Source organism: Peromyscus maniculatus, chromosome X, assembly GCF_049852395.1.
Source record: "Peromyscus maniculatus bairdii isolate BWxNUB_F1_BW_parent chromosome X, HU_Pman_BW_mat_3.1, whole genome shotgun sequence".
Taxonomy (NCBI): Eukaryota; Metazoa; Chordata; class Mammalia; order Rodentia; family Cricetidae; genus Peromyscus; species Peromyscus maniculatus.
This window is the reverse complement of record NC_134875.1, coordinates 21,655,812-21,681,174: the sequence shown is the minus strand read 5'-3', so window position 1 is coordinate 21,681,174 and position 25,363 is coordinate 21,655,812. Positions and strand designations below refer to the sequence as shown.

The 25,363-nt window shown below is 40.7% G+C and overlaps 1 protein-coding gene across 2 annotated transcripts in view; it reads left to right on the top strand.

Moving 5' to 3' along the window:
- The first annotated feature begins 3,274 nt into the window (after positions 1 to 3,274).
- The window catches only part of Pabir3 (PABIR family member 3), a 57,935-nt gene continuing 35,846 nt past the window's right edge, over positions 3,275 to 25,363 (top strand). For both annotated transcript variants that reach the window (XM_042269120.2, XM_042269119.2), the window contains exons 1-4: positions 3,275 to 3,412; positions 7,812 to 8,019; positions 12,253 to 12,331; positions 22,093 to 22,146. In XM_042269120.2, coding sequence (XP_042125054.1) covers positions 3,382 to 3,412; positions 7,812 to 8,019; positions 12,253 to 12,331; positions 22,093 to 22,146 — 372 coding nt within the window. In that variant the 5' untranslated portion in view covers positions 3,275 to 3,381. The remainder of the gene's footprint in view (positions 3,413 to 7,811; positions 8,020 to 12,252; positions 12,332 to 22,092; positions 22,147 to 25,363) is intronic.

The following is a 25,363-nucleotide window of genomic DNA, read 5'->3' as shown; positions in this document are numbered from 1 at the left end:
GTGGCTCACTTACCTGTTACTTCAGCTCCATGAAGTCCAATGTCCTCTTGGCACATGCACACACTCATACAAGCTTGCTCTCTCTCTCTCTCTCTCTCTCTCTCTCTCTCTCTCTCTCTCTCTCACACACACACACACACACACACACAAATAAATGAAATAATTTTTTTTTTAAATTTGGCAAAAATAATGTCCTTGTCTCCTCAATTCAGTTGCTTCGTACTAAAGTTACCACACACAAGTGTCCTTTTACACCTCAGCGTTCATGCTTTCTGATTATAATATGAGAGTTTATGTCTTTCTTTGTTGTTTTGTGTATATGTGTGCCATGGCCCACATTAGATGCTAAGAAGCTAGCTGGAGGGTGTCAATCCACTCTTTTCACCATGTGGGTCACAGGGGTTAAACTCAAATTGTCAGGCTTAGCAGCAAGCCCCCTTGCCCCCATGATCCATCTTGCTGGCCCTATTATGAAGACTTACAAAGGACTTTTGGATAGTTTCTTTATTATTTTGTTGGTAAAATTATTTAATAGTATTTACTCTTTAGTCAAGCTTATTGAAATGTTAAAGACGTTAGGCAAATTAAATTTAGTGGAGCTTATTTAACCAAAGAAATGACTCACGGGTTGTGCAAAACCTTGAACTGGTGAAGGTTCAGAGATCCTCTCTCCCCCTGCCTCACCCTGCCCCTACCAGCCACTTCATTTAATCTGCCAGCTACATTAAAAACATGACCTCAGCAATAGAAGCCAAGGCAGCAGGAGGAGTGTGAGTTCAGGCCTGCTTGAGTTACATTTAGAGACAATCGGAACTCTCTTAAAGAAAACAACACACACAAACCGAGACAAATCAAATCTCTAACATTACACGCTATTGCTCCTCATTACCCTCTAAAACTTGATGGTAAGAGTCTATTGCTAGCCGGGCGGTGGTGGCGCATGCCTTTAATCCCAGCACTCGGGAGGCAGAGCCAGGCGGATCTCTGTGAGTTCGAGGCCAGCCTGGGCTACCAAGTGAGCTCCAGGAAAGGTGCAAAGCTACGCAGAGAAACCCTGTCTCAAAAAACCAAAAAAAAAAAAAAAAAAGAGTCTATTGCTGAAGATGCCAGACACAAGAGTCATAGAACACAGAGCAAATTTTGTATCTGTTTATATCTCAAGGTCTCAACAATGCCCATTGTTGCTAAAAAAATAATGGTGTTCTTCCCAATACCTACCAAGAAAGACATCCTTTGTTGAGTACATTCACTATCTCTAGCTGTGAGAAGTCAAACAATTTAGTTGACTCTTGGACTGTTAAAATGGTCTCTGAAACTATAGTCTTAATTTAGTTGAATCTCTAACTTTAAAAAATAATTTATTTATTTTTACTTTATGTGCATTGGTATTTTGCCTGCATTTATGTCTGTGTGAGGGTGTCAGGGCCCCTGGGACTGGAGTTACAGGGCTGCCATGTGGGTGCTGGGAATTGAATCCAGGTCCTCTAGGAGAGCAGCCAGTGCTCTTTAACCACTGAGCCACCTCTCCAACTCCAAAGCTCTAACTTTTAAGAGCATAACAATTTAGGAAAAGCTTAAGTGTGTGTGAGAAAAAAGGTGCCATGTTGGTCATCATTTCCAGGTTTACTTGGTTTTTATTTATTTTGTGTCATCCTTCTGTGATCACGCACGTGCCATAGAGCACATGCGGAGGTCAAAGGACAACTTGCGGGAGTTGGTTCTCTCCTTTCGTCACATGGGTTCCAGGTAGCAAGCCGAGGTTCTCAAGTATCGGCAGTGCCTCTACACACCGGGCCACCTTGCCAGTCCATTTACAGGTTTTCTTTTCCATTGCTTGAGAATTTCCTACTTGCCTACAATGTGTTTCCATCAAATCTGCCTCCATTCCCTCCTCTCCAATTCCTCCCCACCCCCACCACAATTTCCCTACCAGTGTCATGGGTTCTTTCTGTGATTTGTAAACCCAAGAGGTTCATTCAGTGCTGCCAGTATGTGCACGGGTGCAGGGCCATCTACTGGAGTATGGGGAGCCTCGCAGGGGGCACAGCCCTGAAGAATGAGAATGACTTTGAGTTTTCAAAATACTGTAGTCGTTCCCAGTGTCTTTGTTCCACTGTCATGGACTCTAACTTTCTGAAACTATAAGCACAATTAAATGCTTTCTTTTATAAGTGGCCTTGATCACAGTGTTTCATCCCAACAATAGTAAAGTAACTAAGACAGTGCAAGCCTTTTGAAACCTTCCCCCAGTGACACACTTCTAACAAGGTCACATCTTCTAATCCTTCCCAAACACTTCCACGAACTGGAGACCAAGTATTCCACATATGAGCCTATGGGGGCCATTCTCATTCAAACCAGCACATTAACTCCTGCAACATTTTTGTTTCTTTTATTTATTTTTTTAAAAAAATTTAATTTTTAAGTGCATTTGTGTTTTTGCCATGGGTGCTGCGGTCCCCTGAAACTGGAGTTACAGACAGGTGTGAGCTGCCATGTGGGTGCTGGGAATTGAACTCGGGTCCTCTGGAAGAAAAGTCAGCGCCCTTAATCCCTGAGCCATCTCTCCAGCCCCACATTTTTGTTTCTATTGTACCAGTGGACATATCTTGCCAGGCTGGCCATTACTATACTTCACAGGGTTCACTGTTGAGTAGGAGTGATGATTACATTTCTCCCCTAGTAATATGCATAGCACCTTCCAGCACTATGAAAGCTAGCTAGTAAAGATGAAGTCAATACCAGCTTGATTGCCCCATGTTCTATGATACCAGTATGTGGTGTTTTCAACAACAGGTCTTACCATCAAGTTCTGAAGGATAACCAGGAGCAATGGCAATAGCTTGTAATGTTTGAGATTTTATTTATTTATTTGTGTGTGTGTGTGTGTGTGTGTGTGTGTGTGTGTGTGTGTGCGCGTGTGTGTTCATATACTTAAGCAGGCCAGAGATACCTGTTCCATCAGGGCTGGAGTTACAGATAGTTGTGAGCTGAGTGTTGGGAACTGAACTTATGAGCAGTACACACTTTTAACTCCTTCTCTACAGCCCCCATCTCCAGTTTTATTCCTATCATTGTTGTCTACCTAGCCTTTGTTGCCTTTCACGTGATTCTTTTTGAGATTTTTGGGTTATTTGTGGTTTATAGGCAGGGATTTAACTTTTTTTTTTTTTTAACTTGCTCCTGTGGGAACTGAAGGTTGAAATGTAACTTTAAGGTTGCTGTGACGACCCACCCAATAAGGAGCTGATTATGACACGCCTGTGGGCCACCTTTTTCAGAAGAGACTACTGGCAGGTAGGCAGCAGACTGGGACATACAGAGCAAGAGATAAAATAAGTTTTAAGCTAAAAGGTTCAAGCATACCATTGATCTGAGATCATGGCCTACTGTGGAAGAGAAAACACTGATGGTGAGTATACTAATGTGTAGGTATAGATATGAAGAAGTAAGAAAAATCACTTTAAATGTCAGGTTTGCCACTGTAGTGTACAGAAGTCCGCTGGCTTTGTAGTACTTGATCCTTTGGATGTTCTCACCTGTACTGAGTCCTGTCTATGTCTTTAAAGGTTTTCATTCTTTGACATGTGAATCTTCTATTTTGAAAGAGAAGTCCTCCCTTTGAGGAATAGAATCATTGCTATCTCATATAGTTAGTCATTTCCTATTTCTGTGCCACCATTTCCTTGTCTATTTAAGTATAACGTAGAAGTATAATGTTTGTATTAGTTATTTGAGAACTTCATACATATGTACAATGTATTTTGGTTATACTCAGACCCTACTTTTCCTCTTAACTCTTCCCAAGTCTACCCTACCCCCTTCAACTCCTCCCAACTTCACAGCTTCTTCTTTTTTATAAGCCACTGAGTCCAGTTGGTACTGCCCCTATTCATATGGGTGTGAGGCCAACCACTGAAGTATGGTCAATCTACCAGGGAGCACACTGCCAAAGAAAATGGACTCTCCCTCAATCAGCAGCCATCAATTGTCAGTAGCTCTTCAGTTAAGGGGTGGGAGTTTGTGAACCCCTCCTTACTCCATGCTGGAATGTTGACTGGCTTGATCCTTGCAGGCAGCCATAGCTGCTGTGAGGTCATGAATGCAACAATCCTGTCATGTCTGGGAGTGACATGTCACTCAAGCCCTGCCCAGATCTGGCTCTTTAAACCTTTCCTATACCTCTTTCACAATGTTCCCTGGGACTTAGGTGGAAGGGTGTGATATAGATGTCTCATTTACGGCTGAGTATTCAAAAAAAAACACTTAAATCTTTGCACTTTGACAAGTTGCAAGTTTCTTCATTAACCACTGTTTGCTGTACAAAGAAGCTTCTGTAATGCGGACTGAGACACACTAAATAGACATTAAAATGTGTATTTAGAGGGCAGTTTGATACTATGTTCATTTAGTAAAATAGTAAGATCACCCCTGGGGCCTCTGAGCTCCCCAGCCATAGGTTCCTAGTCAAAATTACAATACTAGGCATGCACTTCCTCTTGTGGAATGGGCCTTAAATGCAATTAGAAAGTGGCTGGTTATCCCCATAACATTCATGCCACTATTGTACCCGTGGGCATATGTTGACAGGCTAAGCATCACTGTGAGTCACAGCATTCACAGCTAGGTAAGAATGCTTGTGACTCCCCCCCCCCAGCAGCCTATATAGCACTTTCCAGTCCTATGAAGGGTACCCAGTGGGAAGGAAGCTTCCCAGTCAATATCAGCTTGATTCCTTCATGCACTGTGACCAAAGGATGTGGTGTCTTCATCAATAGGATCTGAACATCAAGTTCTGGTAGGAAATCAGAAGCAATGTGTGCCACCCTTTTTCTAGAAACAGTCCCTGATTGTATTTCCTTGTCATTACATTGTTCTTATTTCTTAGTTATTGCATTTAGATTGCATATTCTTATTGCGTTTAGATTTTTTAAAACTATCTGAAATGCTTAGGTATATGAAACATCATCTATTTATTCAAAATACAGTCATTAAACATATTATCCCCAAGAGTATTAATGTACTATGTGAAAATTAAGATAGCAGCAAGAGCTTTTTGTTCACTTGCACACTCCACATTTTTCGTCACGCAGTCCTTTCTTCTGTCTTTAAGCACTACCCTTTTCATGCACTCCACATTCCTCGGCTTTAACAACCACATTTTACAAACTTTCCAAATACCTAGGGAACTTTAACAATGTCTTTCAGATCATGGGTGGTAAACTGGATTCTGCTGGTACCAAGTTATATATCATTAACCTTTGGGGATCTATATGCATTGTAAAGTCGTAGTAGTAATGTATATATTTTACAATAAAACTATGAAATATAGTATCTTAGATGGTGTTTCTATTGCTGTGAAGAGACACCATGACCACAGCCACTCATAGGGAAAACATTTAATTGTGGGATGGGGGGGTTCATTTATAGTTTTAGAGGTTCAGTCCATTATTATGGTAGGGAGCATGACAGCATGCAGGCAGACATGATACTGCTATGCAATAGGAAGTGGACTGAGGTACTGGGCATGGCTTGGGCATATCTGAGACCTCAAAGCCCACCCCCACAGTGACATACTTTCTCCAACAAGGCCATACCTACTCCAGCAAAGTCAGCCTCCCAACAATCCTATGAGCTTGTGGGGACCAACAACATTTAAACTACCACATATAGATTATTTAAATTTGCATGTATTCATATAGCAATTTAATAAATATGTATCGAGTGTTTAATTAGTATAGAAATAGTGTTCAGAGAAACATTCAGAGGTGCCTCTTCTATGTTTTTACCTGACTAGAAAGGCAAAGGAACCTTGTCTTTGCCACTTAGTAGTTGGAATTTGAATAAGCCCTCTAGGCTTTGGCTCCCTCCTTTGAAATCTGGGCATTGTGATGGTGCCTACCTCACAGAATTATTGTAAGCTTTAAATGTGATCACATATTTAAAGTGATTAGGATAGTACCAGGCACATAAGTGCCCAATAAATGGTAGCTATTATTAACCTGTCTTACATCAGGAATGGAGACTCCAAATCATCCTCATGTCTGGGATTTAGATAATTTAATTCTGCTGAGCATAATCAAGTTTTTCTTCTTCTATTCCCAGAATGAATGAAAAATAAGTGATTATGATCTTACATGTCATAACTTTTCACATACTACCTCAAGACAATTCCATTAGTTTAAGCTCATCGCTAATTAGCTCAACAAGGCTGATGATTGAACCAATTGAGACATGTGAAAACATTTTGTAAACTCCAAAATGATATTTGAATATTATGGCTATTTTAATTAAAAAAAATTCCATTTCACTAGGGTCATTTACTTTTTTCTGATATATATATCAGAAATATATATATATACACATATATGTGTGTGTGTGTGTGTGTGTGTGTGTGTGTGTGTGTGTGTGTGTGTGTGTGTTTCCTAAAGTGTGTGGCTTTACAGTATTACTAACATGCTGGAATTATAGCTCAGCAGTGAGGCATTTCCCCTAGCATGCATCATGCTCTAGGTTCAATCCCCAGTACTCTCTCCCCCTCCACACACGCAAAAGCACAAAACTGAGTAAGGTAAACATACAAGAGGCTAAGGTAGAAGGATTGCTACAAGTTCAAGGCCAGCCTGTGCTACAGGGTAAGTGCCAGGTAAGCTTGGGCTACAATGTGAGACCTTGTCTCAGAAAAAAACAAAACCAACCAACCAAACGGAACCTCCAATATTATTAGCATGAAGTTAGGATTTTAGCACTGAGTAGGACTCATTAAATGGTGCTGAAAATTTCTAAATGAGAAGAAGTTAAGTGTTGTGAGTTGCAGAAGCAGAGATAAAGTAGAAGCAATGTTAAAATGAGTACAGCACACCAATACTACCAAAAGTGGAAACATTGATTTGGATGTATTTTGAGATATTTATTAAAAAAAAAATAAGCTTCGCTGTTATGTCTGTACATCAGCTGAGGACTTGGACTAATAGCCAAATTTAATATACTGTGAATATTCATATCGGATTATTGTAAAAAAGTTGAAAATGAAGATTTATCTACACATTTGGTTCAGTTGGGAAAGTGATTTATCAAAGCCAAAACCATAAACACGGTGTTTTGCTCTTTTTTGTCCCTTTTGGATTTTAGTTGTGTTTTTCAATTACAAAGGTGTAGTTTGTCTGCTGTTAAAGGAAACATACATGCCATTAAGCAAGCTTGTTGGTTTCAGTCATAAAAGATGACAGACCAGTCCTGGGAAAACGGACATAAAGGGCAGAAAGCAAAGTCTTCCTATATAAGTGACTCCTCTCAGCTCTTTCCTGAACGCTACAGTCAGCAGAGGAGCAGATACACAGCAGACCTTTAGCACAGCACTAGGGAGAGCACAGGGAAAGGAGCCCCGGAAAGGCCCTCCCTAGACTGCACGCGTGCTACGCTGCTGCTCCCGACTCTGGAGCCAGAAAGGATGCTAATTGCTTGCGTAGTTTACTGTGCATTGTCCGACCGGACAAAAGAAGCTGGCAGAGGTGTAGCTGCCCTTGTTTCCTCAGGACAGTTAATCTATAGTTTTTGTTTTGACAGTTCCTTGTTGCCATGGATTAGAAAACATAAGGGAGGAGAATTCGCCTAGTCATCTGTATTAGAGATTTAGATCTTTTCAGCAATTAGGGGTCCAGATGAGGACTAGGAGGTTTCAGGCCAGTCCTGCCCAGGTTTATGGCCACAGGTGTTGGGAACTCTAGGGCTTAAAAGGTGAGTGCCTCGACTCATCGAAGGGTTTCTGCCACTCCTCTCTCCCCTTCCCCCCTTTGCATCTCTCCTCACAGATTCTCTGTATCAAGACAGCAGCATGTCCTCAAATCAACAAGAGCCAGATACCCTTCAAAATTTCCAACTGAGTAGCAGCTTTGTCCTCAACACCAAACTGGCCAAGGAAAAAAGGGAAATGGAGTTAGGCCTGCCAGCAGCTTCCGCCACTATAGATGCCAGCTTCCTTAGAAGATCCAGCAGCATCCCTTTGATTAATGGATTTGGGTGAGCAGGGTGGACATACCTAAGGTCAATGGGGGGTGTTGGACAACAACGACATCTGGTAGAATTTCCTTGCTTTCATGTATCAAGGTCTTGCAGGCATCTTCCATATTTCTGGTGTCTAAAGAGTCCGCCTCAGCCTAGTGGAGAAGAGGGAGTGGATGGCTCAAAGTGAGGGACGGCATTCACCCCCACCCTATCCCATATGAGGTTAACACATATCTGACCCTGACCACTGTCTTCTGACGGGTCTACATGGACCCAGCTACAGCCACCAGTTGGTGTGGAGCATGGCATTTTTGTGATTTCCCTTTCTCTCTTAGCCACTGTTTGAAGAAGCTGGGCATCCCTCTGCCCGTGCCTCCAGCTTTGTTATAACGATTGTTTCTTCATTTTCTCAGCGCACTGGTCACCTTTGTCTCACTTTCACCCCCTGCACACTGAAGACGGAAAGGGCTGTCAAGCAAATACACACACAGAGAACTATGAACAACTGTGAATATAGAGTTTAAAGACAACAACAGTGTTGGGCTAGAGAGATACGCCATCACACTTAGCTTCAACACTACATTCAAGGCAGTTTTTAAATTTATTTATTTATTTTATGTCCCAGTGCAGTTTCCCCTCTCTCCTCTCCTTTCATTCCTTACCCCCACCCCCTCAGTTCCCACCCCCCAGTACACCCTCCTTTGTCTCTGTTTAGGAAAGGCAGGTCTCCCATGAATATCAACAAAACACGGCATATTAAGTTGCACTAAGAGTAAGCCCCTCACTATATTTAAGGTAGTTTTTCAATACTATATTTAAAAGTGAGGTTTTTAAAAACCTTTTTCTCTGGCCCTTCTTTAAAAAATTAGAAATTGAGATAGGGGTGTAACTCTCTGGTAGACTGTTTGCCTAGCATGTATGAGACCCTGGGATCGATCCCCATCACCACATGAAGATAAACATGTACACCAACCTTAGCTTAATCTGATGCCATCTGCCTGTACTCACAGGACTAAGCAGACTGAGTTAGAGAATTGCTGAGTTCAAGGCCAGCCTGGACTACACAGTGAGTTTGAGGTCAGCTAGGACTACATGGTGAGGCCCTACTCCAACACACAAATCCAAACCTTTCAATAGCAAGTTTTGGACTCCCTGCCAATGGCTTCCCCTTCTACGGCCCTCGGGCTTCCTTCTATATTTAAACTGTTACTAAATCAAGAGACTGATTACTGGCCAAATACAGACTGCTGTTTGATTTTGTGAAAAAAAAGTTATATTGGAACTTAACCATGCTCATTTGCTTCCCAATTGTCCATACAATGACCTAGAAGAGACGTTACAACAGAAACTGTATGTCCCCAAAGCCTTAATATTTACTGGGTGGTGCTTTCAAGGTCTGTCCACTATCTAGTTTATTGAATTCTTACTAACCTAGAAGAATAGTACTCATCCTAATAAGTGATTGTTTCAGGAATAGAATTAATACAGATCTACTGTTGCTTAAATAAGCTGCATACTGACATTTGATGTGCGACATGTGAGCATGGCCCAGTCACACTGCCTCTGCTTCTTTTCAAGTTAGAGGACAGCTAGGTGTGGTGGCCTATGCCTGCAATCCTAGCATTCTGGAAGTGGAGTTCCAGAGTTCAGTGAGCTCAAGGCCAGCGTTGATTACATAGCGAGAGACTGTTTTTAAAAACCAACACACACACACACACACACACACACACACACACACACACTGTGTGTGTGTGTGTGTTTATGTGGTGTATTGGGAGAGAGAGAGACAGAGAGATACAGAGCAAGAGAGAGACAGAGAGACATACACAGAGAGAGAATGAACACACGTACAGAAAGAGGAGGAGGAAAGAGAAGAGCAGCTGGGTATTATGCAAACTATAATCTTAGCACTTGGAAACTTAGGAGGTGGATGAACGAGAATCAGGGGTTCAAAGTCAACCTTGGCTACACAAAGAGGTGGAAACAGGCCTCAGTTTCATAGGACCTTACCTGAAACAGACCAAAATTAAAGGAGGCAAAGAAAATTTAGGAATGACTAGCTTGGGTAACATTTCAAGTATACGGAATAATTCTGGAAATAGACAATCATAGGTATACGCAGACAGCTAAGCGGTCACATTGGTGTGTATCACTGGCTTTAATGTTTGCCTCCTCCTCTACTCATCTGTTGATCTCAGAAAAGGTCCTTCCCTCCCACTAGTCTATTTTTAGTTGAAACGTCACCATAAATGTGTAATGCAGTTGCCAATTGTTCCTTTCTAGGCAGGACTATTTTGTACTTTAAGGCTGTTTGCCCCCCACATAACATAATACCCTTTCACAAGAAAAATATTAAATGGGCCGGGTGGCAAAGGCCTGTGTGTAATCTTCGATACTTAGAAGACTGAGGCAGGAGAACCTCAAGGTCAAGTCCCACCTGAGCTGTGAAATGAGTTCAAACCAACTGAAGCAATTCATTGAATAAAAGGAGGGCTGAGTATATAGTTCAATGGTAGAGCACTTGGTTACCACGTACCAGGCATTGGCTCCATCCCCCACTATCACAGCAAAGTAATAGACAAAAATTAATAATGGTGGTCAATAATAGTATTTAAAATGAACTACTATTAATTGTACATATTTTGGGGGTTCAGTAAGATCATTCAATACATGTGTATGATATGTAATAATCAAATAAGTGGATGCTATTCTTATTTCCTTAAATTTTTATAAAGCTCAGATTAACACAAGTAATTACATTTGTCAGACTCTGTATATTTCAATATATGTATATATAATGTATACTGATCAAGGCTGCTTTGTGTCTGTAGCCCGTAAGTTCTTCTCTTGTTGTTAGTTTTAAACTACAGACTAGGTTGCTGTGAACCCTGCTCCCTTCACTGTGCTGTACTGAACAAAAGAAAAACAGAGAAGCTGTGTTTGTGTCTAGATTTTGTTCTGAAATTTTCCTAGTCCCTGAAATCCAAAGGTCTGTAGGCAGACTGTGGCGGGCTTTGACTGTAATACTGAAGACCTGAATGTGGTAGATAACAGCCACTGGAAATTGTGAGCTAGAGAGCAAGCTGTTCTTTAGGAAGGTGCCCCTGGCAAGTCTGCTAAATAGCTTGGAATAGGGAAAGAACAGAGGTGAGGAGGCCAAAGAGACTATTGTGCAGTTTGTGTATAAGGAAAAATGCTTTGAAGTGGTTTTTGGCAACGCTCCTAAAAAGAATGAGATGGACAGAAAATAGAGCTGAGGGGTTCAGCCTAACTGACTGGCGCTTGATTGGCTATGAGCAGCAAGAAGAAGGTGTTAGAGCTGTTTCCTTTTGAGAGAGAGACAAGGTTTCATATAGCCTAGGTTGGCCTCAAACTCACTCTGTAGCTAAGACTGGCACTGAATTCCTGACTCTCCTGCCTCCACTTCCCAAGTGCTGGGATTGTAGGCATGTACCACCTACTGCTCCTGGCTGAAGATGATTTTTTGGAGTCAGTGGAGAAACCTGGATAAATGGCACGTGGGAATTCTTTTTGTGACTTCTTAGGAGTTCAACTGAGAAGCTCTGATCACATGAAACGTAAAAAGTGAAAGGTGACATCTTCTAGGTGATAAGGTCAAATAAGTTTGAGGCCACCTGTGGAGGCACCAGTGAGGCTGGGAACATAGACGCCATTTTCAGTGTGCAGTGGTTGGCGGCTGAGCTTGTCTGCTCCTGTTTGCAGTGTGGGGAGGTGGTCCAGTGTTGCACAAACTTGCAAATTTTCCACTGAAGCTTGAAATATTGAGTCTGGATTTTTTAAATGTGAAATTTCTTAGCGTACACAATGAATTCCAAACCATTTTAACAGAGTAGGGCAACACTTACCCGCAGACGTTCTCAGTTCTTTTGAGTCCTGCTATTTATTGGGTGAGGTTCTTTATGTAACAGTTCAGACACTGAGAATTTGTGCTTGTAGATTATAGTTCTGATCATAAAATTAAATCAGTTACATGTTTACACAAAAATGGCGTATTTCCAAGGTTACAGTAACAATTAGAGGGAAAATGGCGTAGCTGAGAATTTCTTACCTTCCAGTGAAACTTGTTTAAACTTAGATGAGTAAGCCTGTCTCTGTCTCTATCTGTGCGTAAACCATCTAAACGGATATCTCCACCATTTGCATTCATAGTGCCCCTCTTCTCTAAGTTCTATTTCTTTAAAAAGTTGGTGATGGATTTTGTATGTCCAATGTTTTCTTTTGTCTTAGTGATAATTCACAGGGATTCCAAGCTGACACCGTGAGAATGAGAAGGAACAGCTCACCATTTCTGAACCGCCATGCTTTGGTAAGAAAATGCTTATTGTGGCATTCCTGGGTAAGACACACTTCCTGGTCTTCATTGGCGCCTTTCAGACTTGAGTGTGGAACGCAGCTAGGTCTCACCTTACAGAGCTTCTGACTCACAAGGTCCGGGGTGGAGCCTGAGAAGGTGCATTTCTAGAAAGTTCTGGCTTTGAGAAACAGCTTCTCTAAATGTTACTAATGGACACCAAACACATCCAATACAGTTCTAATTATTTTGCTGCAGCTGCAATCTCATTATCTTTTAAATCCTTATGAATTTAGCACAAAGATATGTTTTTGTATGTAAAGCCATCTAGTTTCCACTCCATTCTCAGGCTTTCCTGAAAGTAGTTTTCATCCCTTTTTCGTTAAACTTTTATTTCATGTTCCTCTGGAATTGTAGTTAAAATTTTCTATTTATGATGTTACCAGGCAATCGAAATTATAACTCCTTTGGTGCTAATTAAAGCTAGGAAAATAGGAAAGATACCTATAGGTCAGTAAGTCAAAAGAATAAATGATTCATCATATCAATTTTTTTAAATGATGTAAATTGTTGCTCACACAACATTTAATGAACTATTTTAAGGATACAATGAGCCATATTCTGTGCATTCACCCCATGTGTGAATCACTACCTCTCCAGTTTCAACAAGTGCATATCTTTGTCTTACTGTTGGAATGGTGGGCGATTCAGTCTCTCACCATTGACTAATCTATGAGGGGCCTTTGTCATGCTAAGGAAGTTCCCATCTGTCTCTACCTGTTTGAATTGTTGTAGTACTTTTTCTGAATCAGTGGAAATAATTGTGTGTTCTTCCCCGTTCTATTAATAGGGTGTATTATGCAGATTTTCTTATATTGAATCACCTTCATATTCCTGGGATAAATCTTCTTTTACCATTAGTCTCCCGTTTTCTTGTGACGTTTTTACTAGCTTGGGTGTCTGGGTAACACTAGCCTCATAAAACACTGGGAAGCTGTCTATATTGATCCTTCTTTCCTTCTCCTGGACCCTAAGTCACATTCCCTCCCCATCTCCTCCTCTTCCCACTGCTTCTTCCCTCCACATCCCCCCACTTCCCTTACCTCCTTTCCCTTGCTCCAGTCATCTCCCCTCCTCTCTCCTCCCCCTCCTCCCCCTTCCCATGCCTCCTCTCCCCCTCACTTCTTCTCCCCTCCCCCTCCTTCTTCCGTCCTAGCTCCCTTCAGTCTCCTCCCTTCCTGCTCCACTCCCTCTCTACTCCCCTACACTGCTTGCCTCCAGTCTAACTTCCTGAGTTCAGTTCCTAGAACATGTATGGAGGAAGGGCAAAACTGACCCCTGAAAGTTTTCCTTTGACCTTAATATTCATGTGCAATGGCATACACGTACCCCCATGCACAAATAATAAATTCATAAATAATCATTAACGAAATAGAGGCTACGAGTTTGAGAGAGAGCATAGGAGTGCATGGGAAGGGGAAGAGGAAAACAATGTAATTACATTTTAATTTAAAAAATAAAATGATATTTAAAATCCAAAAAGAAAGGATCATATTTGATGAGCTGGAAGAAAAAAGAAATATAATGTGGAGAAAATAGGGTATGTACTGATTTGAAAGGAGTACACTGGAGCTAAGATGGATGGAAGTATAAAGATGGGAAGACACGTGGTTGGGCCGGCCTCTAGACTAGTACAAGATCTTATAGACTGAGGGGTGGAAGCACATGCCTGTCAGTCCAGTTCTTGGGAAGATTGGGAGCTTAAGGGCAGAACTGAGCTCTACAGTGAGGCCACACTGAACTACACTCTAGGATTTTTGTCTTAAAAACAAAAAACCAACCAACCAACAATTCAAAAATACAGGACGTTTTTGTTGCATTCAGGTCATGCTAGAGATTCTGTGTCTTATTTTACGATCAACGAGAAGTCATTGAAGAGTTCTAAGGCAGTTGTTGCTATGAACAAATTTTCAGTTTTAAAAAATCACTTTGGGGTTCATGACTTTAATCCCAGCACTCAGGAGGCAGAGGAAATTGGATCTCTGAGTTCAAGTCCAGCCTGGTCTACAGAGCAAGTTCCAGGACAACTTGGTTTTACGGAGAAACCCTATCTCAAAAAAACAAAAACAAGATTACCCTGGGGGCTGAGAGATAGCTCAGTGGATAAGAGCACTTGCTGCTCTTTAAGAGGACTGGAGTTCCTGGCACCCATGCTTGGTTCCCAGTACAACTCCTGTTTCGGGGGGCGGGTTGACATCCTCTTCTGGTTTCCAAAGACCAGAAACATACATATACACATAATTAAAAATAAAAATAAGGTCTTTAAAAATTACCCTGTCTTCATGAGCTGGAGATATAATTCAATTCATAGAGTGTTTGCCTAGCATGTACAAAGCTCTGGGTTTGATGCTCAGTACCACATAAACTGGATATGATGATTCATGCCTGGAATGCCAAAGCTTGGGAGATGGAAGCAGAAACATCAGAAGTTCAAAGTCATCCTCAGCTACAAGCTCAGCAAATTCAATGCCAATCTGGGTTACATGACAGTCTATCTCAAAAATAACATATATTAAAAAAATAGATTACCTTGTCTTTAGAGTCAAAGGAAGATTAGAAGAAGGCAAAAATAGATGCAAGAGTTTTCAATGGGAGGTCGCTTCTACAATAACCACGGCAAAAGGCCGATGATGGAGTTGGAGAGATGGGTCAGTGGTTAGGAGCACTTGCTGCCTTGCAGAGGACCTGGGCTTAGTTGTAAAAGCAATTTCATCGGAGAAAAGAATGAGATATAATTAAGGCAGATTAGTTTCTGTTGAAGAAGGGTGGAAATGTAAGGACACTAATAAATAACACTGTACATAAAAGCTCAGCTCAATTGTTTGGGGCCAAATTACTTTTTCTATGCCTTAATTGCATCATCTGTAAGATGAGAATATGATAACATTGATATTATAGGCTTCTTTTGATAATTACATCTTTCATAATAAATAACTTGCACATACTGGTCAATAAATATTAGATGTATTGTGTGTGTATGTATGTTTACAAGGCTGCATGTGTAGGTGTATGTGTAAGTGTGTATGCATAATTGGGGAGGTCAAAGTTTAATATCAGGTGCCTTTCTCAATGTTCCTTCACCTTATTTTTTTGAGACAAGTTCTCTCACTGAACCTGGAGCTCACCAATTCAGTTAGACCGGCTGACCAGTAGGTTGCAGGGATCTTCCTGTCTCTGTCTTCCCAGCTCCCGCATTACAGGTACATGCCATCATGCCTGGCTTTTATATAGATGCTGGGGATCTGAACTCAGTTGCTCAGGTTTGCATAGGAAACACCACCAACTGATCCATTTTTCTGGCCTCAAGATGTTTTTAGTACTAATAGTATGTGTAGACAATAACCATGTACCCAGCATTTCAATGCCATTCTAGAGGAATTCTAGACTCTTAGTTTACATAAGCGTCAGGCTAATACAATGTGTATTTTAAATAAACCATCTTATAGAACTAGTCCAGGTTGCAAAAAATTCAGGTCATTTAACTTACTTCATGATGGGGATTTCAATGCTTATTGATTTAGCTTGCTATGACAGCACTAGGCATATGTTTGTATTGTGTCCAAGTGTCATTTCATTAATAAAAGCCATATGTAAGTATATGCTTACATTAGTACAGAAATGCTAAGTTATCCAGGAGAATGACACGATGAATTACAATGTGGTAGGCAGAAGCAACAAAATCCAGTTAGAAGGAGCTTAGGCTGTAAGAACTCAGATAACAGAGGAGGTTTCAGGATTGCCTAATTCAGTGGCTCAGTGATGTCATCAGAGACCCAAATTCCTTCCATGTCCACACTCTCCCATTCTCAGTATCTTTATTAATAATCTATGTCCCCAGCAATTTTAGACTCCAAGATATTTACACAACATGTAAATATGTGTTTATCAAATTGCTGTTAGTAGTTATCTCTGGAATATGCAGTTACAGGACACATCTGACTTCTACTTTGTACATTTCTATAGTATTTAAAAATTTTCAACCAAGTGTGTACACTCAAGTTTTACTACCCACCTCTTCCCAGCCCCTCACAACCACTCTTCGTTCAGTCTTCATGGCTTCTCACTAGGTAGCCTAAACTGCCTTCCAACTTGGGGTCCTTCTGCCTCCACCTCACTAATTTTGAATGTCCTCAGAAGAAGCATAGTTCCACTGAGCGACTAGCCCTTTTGTAGAGAATAACAAACCTTTAGTGAAATGACAAAGAGTGTGTTGGTTTTCCTAATCAACCTACCCATTTCCTCTTCTGTCCTTCCTTCCTTCCTTCCTTCCTTCCTTCCTTCCTTCCTTCCTTCCTTCCTTCCTTCCTTCCTTCCTTCCTTCCTTCCTTCCTTCTTTCTTCCTCCCTCCCTCCCTTCTCTTTCTTTTTTCTTTCTTTCTTTCTTTTCCTTCCTTCCTTCCTTCCTTCCTCCCTCCCTTCCTTCCTCCCTCCCTCCCTCCCTCCCTCCATCCCTTCTCTTTCTTTTTCTTTCTTTCTTTTTCTTCTTTCTTTCTTTCTTTGCTTTTTTTTAAAGACAGGATTTAGTTGTGTGACCCAGGCTGTCTTCAAACTTGAGGTCTTCTGCCAAGTGCTGGGGTTGCAGGAATGTGCTACCACAGTAGGCCCAGACATTTGAACTGTACAACCCATGATATCTATCTGCTAGGACATTAGCTTTGCACATTGGCTGCCACAAGCTCCAAATCAGTTTATGCTCCCTTAGTAGCAAGTGTATCGTCTCATTCCTGACACCGTTCTGTACTCTGTCTATGCAGTCCACATTCACTCCTGGAAAGTACTAATATAAGCTTCCTTGAGTCATTTCTGGAACCAGGCAGAGTGATCTAGAAACACAGCCTACAAACCTTCCTTCAGGATTATCTAAGTATTTTATCTGAAGCAACTGCAATGGGGAGTGGCTTAAAAATAGTAAAACTGGGACATTTTAAATCTAATTTTTAAAACTTTTAGTATCTATACACATTAAGTTTGTTCCCTACCTAGGTCTCTTATCTCAAGCTCAAGATCCTGCCTCAAACTCTAGCATGCTGGGATGCACAGGCCTCCATACCCAGCTATGCTTTTTGAAAAAAAGAAAAAAAAACCTCAGACTGACTTCTTCCTTTCTAAAGTGGATATACTTCTTGGGAATGAGTTTTAGCTAGCACACACTCCGGGCCCTTTCACTTCTATTTCCCTTAAACATCCAGAAACATGCACATACTCCACCCTGATGACATCATTTCTTGGCCCCAATACTCTTGCTTCCTTCCAAGGAATTCATCCTCCTCCCAGACTAGGAGAAAAAGGCACAATGAGAATTTACACAACAGACAATCACCAAGTTTTATCAACATCTCAGAAAAGGATCAGTCCTGAGGATCGAACCTAGGGCCTTTTGCAAGCTAACCAAGTCCTCTTACCACTGAGCTTTACAACCCAGTTGTACTTCAACCTCAGTATCTTTTTTCATACAAGAAAAAAAAATCACACACACACACACACACACACACACACACACACACACACACACACACACAAGGCAATTTCCTCGCAAGTGCCACCTGCACCACTTAACTTGGAGGGAGGGAGACTTGCTTCCAGAGTTCTTGCCTTTCCTGGTTAATTTTCCACACTGGTACTATTAAAAGAACCGGCCAATCAAATATTTGAGCTACGTGTATCCAATTTAAAAGTCTTCCAGTGGCTTATGGTTCTATAGGTCCACTTCAGTCCTTCTCAACACAATGTCATTTGTGATTTCCTGGACAAAGATTTCCAATGGGAAATTTTAGACCTTTGCTTCAAACCAAACTGGCTCTTCACCATCTATTAAGTATCAATTAAAAATATCTTCCAAGAAGTCTTTAATAATGAGTTTGGAACATTTTCCACACCCTTTCTCCTCTCTCACAATAATATCTAATGATAATTCAGCTAATGTAAAAGTTCTACGTAGGGGATATGTATATACTTAAGTTGATGCTACCATGACTTTTCGATTAGATTATAAGCCTCATAAACATTAACATTTCACATTACCTATTGTGAACTTTCTAGTAATTTGAATTATAAAAGCATGAGCTTTTGTAAGCTTTCTGGAAGAAAGCATGGTCCTAGGCATCAAGAAAATAGCCAATGGGCCTGTGAGCTGGTTCAGGGAGTAAAGCCAGACTTGATGGTGCATGCACATAATCCCAGAACTCAGAAAGCAGAAGATGGATCTCTGTGAGTTCAAGGACAACCTGGTATCTTTAGTAAGCTCCAGGCTAACTAGGGTTACATAGTGAGACCCTATTTCCAAAAATCTGCCTCTGTGTCTCTGTTTCTGCTTCTCTCTCTCTCTCTCTCTCTCTCTCTCTCTCTCTCTCTCTCTCTCTCTCTCTCTCTCTCTCTCTCTCTCACACACACACACACACACACACACACACACATACACACAGGCACACAGTGTTACTGAAACATCAGGCCAAGAACATGACTAGAAAAGGATGGTCTACGTCCATCCTCTGGCTAGGAACTAAACCATGCTCAGAGCTGAGCACCTGCACATGTCCATTCCAAAGCTAACATATAGTGCTGACGAGTATAACCTGCTACTCGCTATTCTCTTATATTTACTGGAGCAGATCATTTTTCTGCAATTAAAAAATTGAGTATAGCTTATAAAACTCTCCATCATTTTCAACTCTTTTGGTAACAGAGCCTTCTCTTCTTTCTCTCCCTTCCTGGCTGCACACCAGGCTAATATCCCTGCCTAAAATATATCGAACATCTTCACTTTTCTGTGGAATATGCTGCCAACCTCCTCACTTTACAAGGCCCAACTCAAATCAGATGCTACTTTAAGCCTTTCCTCTCTGTCCCCTACTCCTACGCATGTCCACTCGGGCTTGGATTTCTGTTCCCATTCTACTTTTTGCCCACTGGACGTTCACTTCTTGTCTCTTTTGGTTGTTCTTTTTTTTGGTCTAAATGTTTTTAATTTTTATTTTATGTGCATTGGTATTTTGCCTGTATGCATATCTGTGTGAGGGTGTCAGATCCTCTGGAACAGGAGTTACAGACACTTGTGAGCTGCCATGTGGGTGCCGGGAATTGAACCCTGGTCCTGTGGAAGAGCAGCTGGTGCTCTTAACTGCTGAGCCATCTCTCGAAACCCACTGTCTAAATGATTTTTGATATTGGTGTGTGTGTGTGTGCGTTTTAATAATATTTACTTTAGTTTTTAAGTGTGTGTGTGTGTGTGTGTGTGTGTGTGTGTGTGTGTGTGTGTGTAAATGCCCATGGAGTCCAGAAAAGAGTGTTGAATCCTCTGGATTTGGAGTTGCAGGCAGTTGTGAGCCACCCATCCTGGGTGCTGGGAACTGAACTCAGGTCCTCTGCAAGAGCAGCACACACTCGTGACTGCTGAGCCCTCTCTCCAGCCCTCTGTCTAAATGTTTTTCTTAAAGCAAATATTTGTACCAAGTAAGACTTTATTTCACTCCAAAATAAAACAGCACAGTAGGGGCAAGATTCATTTCAAACAAGGTCTCACTACGTAGTCCAGGCTAGCCCGGGACTCTCATCCTCTGCTTCAGTCTCTGAGTTCTGGGATTGCAGGTGTGCATCATCATGTCCAACATTTCTTATTATAGTATATAATATATATGATATATTAAGGTCTATTTTTAGACCCTGCTTCTAATCCCCCCTTCCTTCACTTGAAATTTTTCCACATATTGCTGCTACCTTTTTTAACCTTTCAAAGCAGACAGAACTTGCTTGTTTAAAAGACCTTTAAGATTTAAGAATATGGAGAAACTTATACTTTGCTTTCTTTTGAGATCAAAGTCTAAATTCCCAAAATTGCAGTTCAGTTTCAGCCACTTCTCACCAAATTTATTTCCTGCTGCTTCCTCCCAGCAAGTTTTCAACAGCTTGTGCCTCTCTGTGCCTGGGACATGCCTCTCTACCTGAGTTGTTCTTCCTCTTCATTGGAATACCTTCTGTACACATTGAGAATGCCTACCTCAGCCTGGAGAGACGGCTCAGTGGTTAAGTGCACTTGTTCCTCTTGAAGAAGGCCTGGCTTCAATTCCCAGCACCCACATGGAGGCTCACAGCCATCTGTAACCCCAGTCTCAGCACATCCAAAGCTCTCTTCTGACCTTCGAGTGTACCAGGCTCACATGTGTTGGACACATATATACATGCAGGCAAAACACTCATACACATACAATAATAAAATAAATAAATAAAAAAAAAACAGAATTCCTATCTACTCTGTGAGGCCTATTGTAAGACCTCAGGCAGAGTCTTCTTTGAATTCCCACAGTCAGAACTCTGCTTTGGCAGTTACTTTGTTTTGTTTTGTTTCTTAACTAGAGGTTGATTTTCTCAAGGTCAGGAAGTTTGCCTTTTTACTTCTGGATCCTTAGGTCCTAGCAAAAGTGCTTTGACACATAGTAGATACTTGTTAGATATTTTTGAAACGCTCCACTCAGTGTGTTCTTAATACATAATGAGGCTGAGTATGTAGGCTAGTGTTAGGACACATGCCTGTCTTACACAAGATCTTAGGTTTGATTCCCCAGCACCACAAATAAATTCAGAATGTGAAAGTTAGTTAAAGATCAATTCACACCAAGCATTTTAGGAAACAACCAGGCTACACATAGAATAGATAAATTCTGAGGGTAATTGAAGCTTTATGTCCATACTTAGCCTTGAATCCCCTCATTCTTTCATTCTCCTCTTACGTGGGTTTTTCTAAGCTTTGAGACAAGACAAAAAAGGAGGAAGTAGTTCTGAAAAAAAAAAGAGAAAGGACCTAGGCAACAAGTATCTTAGCAACAAAGAGTAAAATTTTGGAAACTACTTGAAAGTGTTGCCTTAAGTCAACCCATACTATGAAAATTTCTTTTCACCAGCAGGATTTTAAGATACTTGATGAAATCGTTCTGCTCAGGTTTCCCGTGTGTGTGTGTGTGTGTGTGTGTGTGTGTGTGTGTGTGTGTGTGTGTGTGTGTGTGTGTGACAGCTTAGCTGATGGTTTCATAACTGCTAGAGCATGTTGTCCTGGTAACACCTCTCAGTAAGCTCCAGTGCTTGATGAAAACCAGCAAGAGAACTGAGATGACGTCGATCTCTAGTGTCTTAGGGAAGGAAAGTTGGCAATGTTGCTGGATGTGGTTGTGAACCCTGAAATCCCAGCACTCAGAAGTGGAGAGGCTCAGCTAGATAAGGAGTTTGAGGCCAACCTGGCCTACAAGAGACTCTTTCTCAAAAACAGACTAACTTCCAAGGTAAACAAACTTTTTTTTTTTTTTTTTTTTTTTTGGTTTTTTTCGAGACAGGGTTTCTCTGTGTAGCTTTGCGCCTTTCCTGGAACTCACTTGGTAGCCCAGGCTGGCCTCGAACTCACAGAGATCCGCCTGGCTCTGCCTCCCGAGTGCTGGGATTAAAGGCATGCGCCACCACCGCCCGGCTATAAACAAACATTTTTACTGATGTTTTGTCTCATGTTCCTTCTGTGAGCAATTATTTAATTTTGACACATATAGACTTGTGAATAACACAACGCTTTAGTCAAGATCCAATTTTAATGTTTTAAGCTTTGAGGTTAACAAATGCCATTGCTACTGTACAATAGGCACTCAAGAAGTATTTTAGACAATATAACATTAACTTCATATTTTAAATTATTAATCAGACACATTAAAGCAGGTTTGACTCTTATGTTTTAATTTTCAGTTCCTGCCTTCCCGCACTCGTACATCTGCCAACCGGATTTTCCAAATCAAACAAGTAAGAGAATTTTAAAAATTAACAGCTGCTCATTTTAAATTGAAATATTTTTATTGAATTTATTTATTTGTGAGTGTGTATATGAATGTGCCATGACATGTGTGTGGCTGTCAGAAGACAACATGTGGAACCTGGTTCTCTCCTTCCACTATGTAGGTCCTGGCAATCAAAAAGGTCATCATCAGGCTTGGAGGCAAGCATCTTTGCCCAATGAACCATCTCACCAGCCCCTATATTATTATTTATTATTGGAACTGCTGTTTCTATAATTCTAAAAGCATCATGTGCAACTAAAATTTTAATTCAAGGAATGTTTTCCTAAAACAAAATGGATGAACTGCCAGGTGTGGTATCACATGTCAGGAATTTTAGGGCTTGTAAGATGGAAGAAGGTAGATAAAGAGTTCAAGGTCATCGTCAGCTACATAATGAGTTCAGGGCTATCTTGAGCTACATGAGACATTTAGTGTCCACATTATAGACTATAATCTTTAAATTTATTTATTTATTTGCTGTTTGGGTTTGAACCCTGGGTTTTGTGAATGTTAAACATACATTCTACCATAGAGCGATATATCTGAACCTTTCAACTCTTTTAATCACACAGAACATCAATAAAAACTGTGAGTATATATGCCTACAAAGTACATATAAAACCATGTTTGTTTATACATTTTGAATATACGCCACTGTGCTAGCAGACTGTAGGAATCTGACTATAACCAAAATAGAAATACAAAGATACAGTGGCCAGGGTGGTGCATGTCTGGAATCCCAGTGCTCAGAAGCTGAAGGCAAGAAGATCAGGAGTTCAAGGACAACCTGACCTACAAAAGACTTTGTCTCAATATGTCCCCCTTCCCACAAACAGAGAAATACTAAAGAATGAGATAAAAAGGAAATGGTGTTTTTAGAAATTCTAAAGTGTTATTAATAAAAGCTCAATACTGATAGTAAATATGAATTCCTATTTATAATAGTCCATAATTTCCACAATATTTGCTTCAACTTTACATTACTAGTATTATCTTCTGTCCAAGATTTCTTTGTAGGATTATTTTTTTTCCTTTTTATTTATTCTTCTCTCATATATTATATTACAGTTTCCCCTCCCTCTGCTCTTTCCAGTTCCTCTCCCCCATCTCCCTTCTCCCCCAGATTCACTCCAGCTCTGTTTTCCTCAGAAAAGAGCAGGCCTCCTAGGGCTATTTACCAAACACGGCATGCAAGTTACAACAAGACTAGGCACAAAACCACAGAGCAAGGCTGGATGAGGCAACCCAGTAAAATGAAATAAGTCCCCAAAGCGGGCAAAAGAGTCAGAGGTTTGTAGGATTTTATTTGTTTGTTTTGAAACTGGACATCACTGTACTGCCTAGGCTGGTCTTGAACTCCCCAGCTCGGGTGATCTACCTGTCTCTGCTTCCCTCGAGTAGCTGGCACTATAGGGTTTTACACGTGCTAGGCAAGCACTCTGCCACTGAACTGTATCTGTTGCCCCATTTCAACCATTTTTAAGAGTACAGTTAATGGTATTAAGTACATTTACAATGTTAAATCATAGGTTCTATTTCTAGGAATTTCTTGTCATGCCCAAAAGAAACTATGCATCCATTTAAACAATAACCTTCAAGTCTTACAACCACCCCAGCCCCATCCTATAAGCTCCATTCTATTTTCTGGCTCTACGAATTTTGACTATTCTAGGTATTGCATATAAATCAAATCATATAGTATTTGTCCTGGCCTTTTCCACATAGCATAATGTTTTCAAGATTCATCCATGCTGCAGTATATATCAGAACTTTATTTATTTATGTGTTTTGTACTACTGGTAGTTGAACCCAGGCCCTTGTACATGATAAGCAAACACTCTACCACTGAACTACATACTGAACTCATACCTTCATTTTTATATATAGCTGAATAATATTCTTTTGTGTGGACATAGCACATTTTGCCCCTCATCTCCTGGAAGGACACTTGGTTGTTTACCTCTTGTGAATGGTGCTGTTAGGAATGTTGGTGTAAAAGTATCTGAGTCCTTATTTTCATCTCTTTGGGGACTTTCCTACAGAATCTGTATCACTTTTATTACCACCAGCAATATCCCAAGATTACGGTTTCTCCATATTTTCACTAATACTTGTTACTTCTTTGATAAATATTCTAAGTGCCTCTCTTACGATTTTATAAAAGCAATGCATTTCCTTACTTAGGTAATGCATGTTTTAAAATTTTATTTATTTATTTCTTATTTATTTATTTATTTATTTATTTATTTATTTATTGTGTGCTCATGTGATGAAAGCATTCAAGGGTGCAAGTGTGGAGGTCAGAGAACAACTTTGGGGAGCTGATTTGTTGTGGAATATTAGTTTGGGATGTGTTACACTTGTTTATGCTGTGGAACGTTTGTTTAATGATGCAAAGATGGGTTGCATTTGTTTAACTCTGTGAAGCTGTGTTACTGTGCCTGTCTGAAACACCTGATGGTCTATTAAAGAGCTGAATGATCAATAGAAAGACAGGAGAAAGGACAGGCGGGCTGGCAGGCAGAGAGAATGAATAGGAGGAAAAATCTGGGAGGAGGAGATCGGGGAGCAAAAAAAAAAAAAAAAAAAAGGAGGAGGACATCAGGGGCCAGCCACCCAGCTACACAGCGAGCCACAGAGTAAGAAGTAAAGAAAGGCATACAGAAATAGAGAAAGATAAAGGGCCAGGGGCAAAAGGTAGGAGGGATAATTTAAGTTAAGAAAAGCTGCCTAGAAACAAGCCAGGCTAAGGCTGGGCATTTATAAATAAGAATAAGCCTCCATGTGTATTTATTTGGGAGCTGGGTGGTGGGCCCCCTAAAAGAGTCAAAAGAGAAAAAGAATAAAACAAACTAACTAATTAATTAATTAACTACATTGGTTCTCTCTCCCCTTTCCATCATGCGGAACAGAATAGAATAGAACAGAACAGAATAGAATAGAACCAGGTCATCTTCATGCTTGATGGCAAGCACCTTGCCCTACTAAGCCATCCCACCAGCCCTGTATACATATTTTGAGCTTCAGTGGTTTGGTCTAAATCATCTTTAAATCCTATCATTTACTTAAAAAAACCATACTGATAGGCATTTCATATGATATAGACTAAGACCATCATAGCACTACTAGTAGAGAAAAGCATGGACTTGTGAATCTTGGTGTTCTCTCCCTTGACTGCTGAA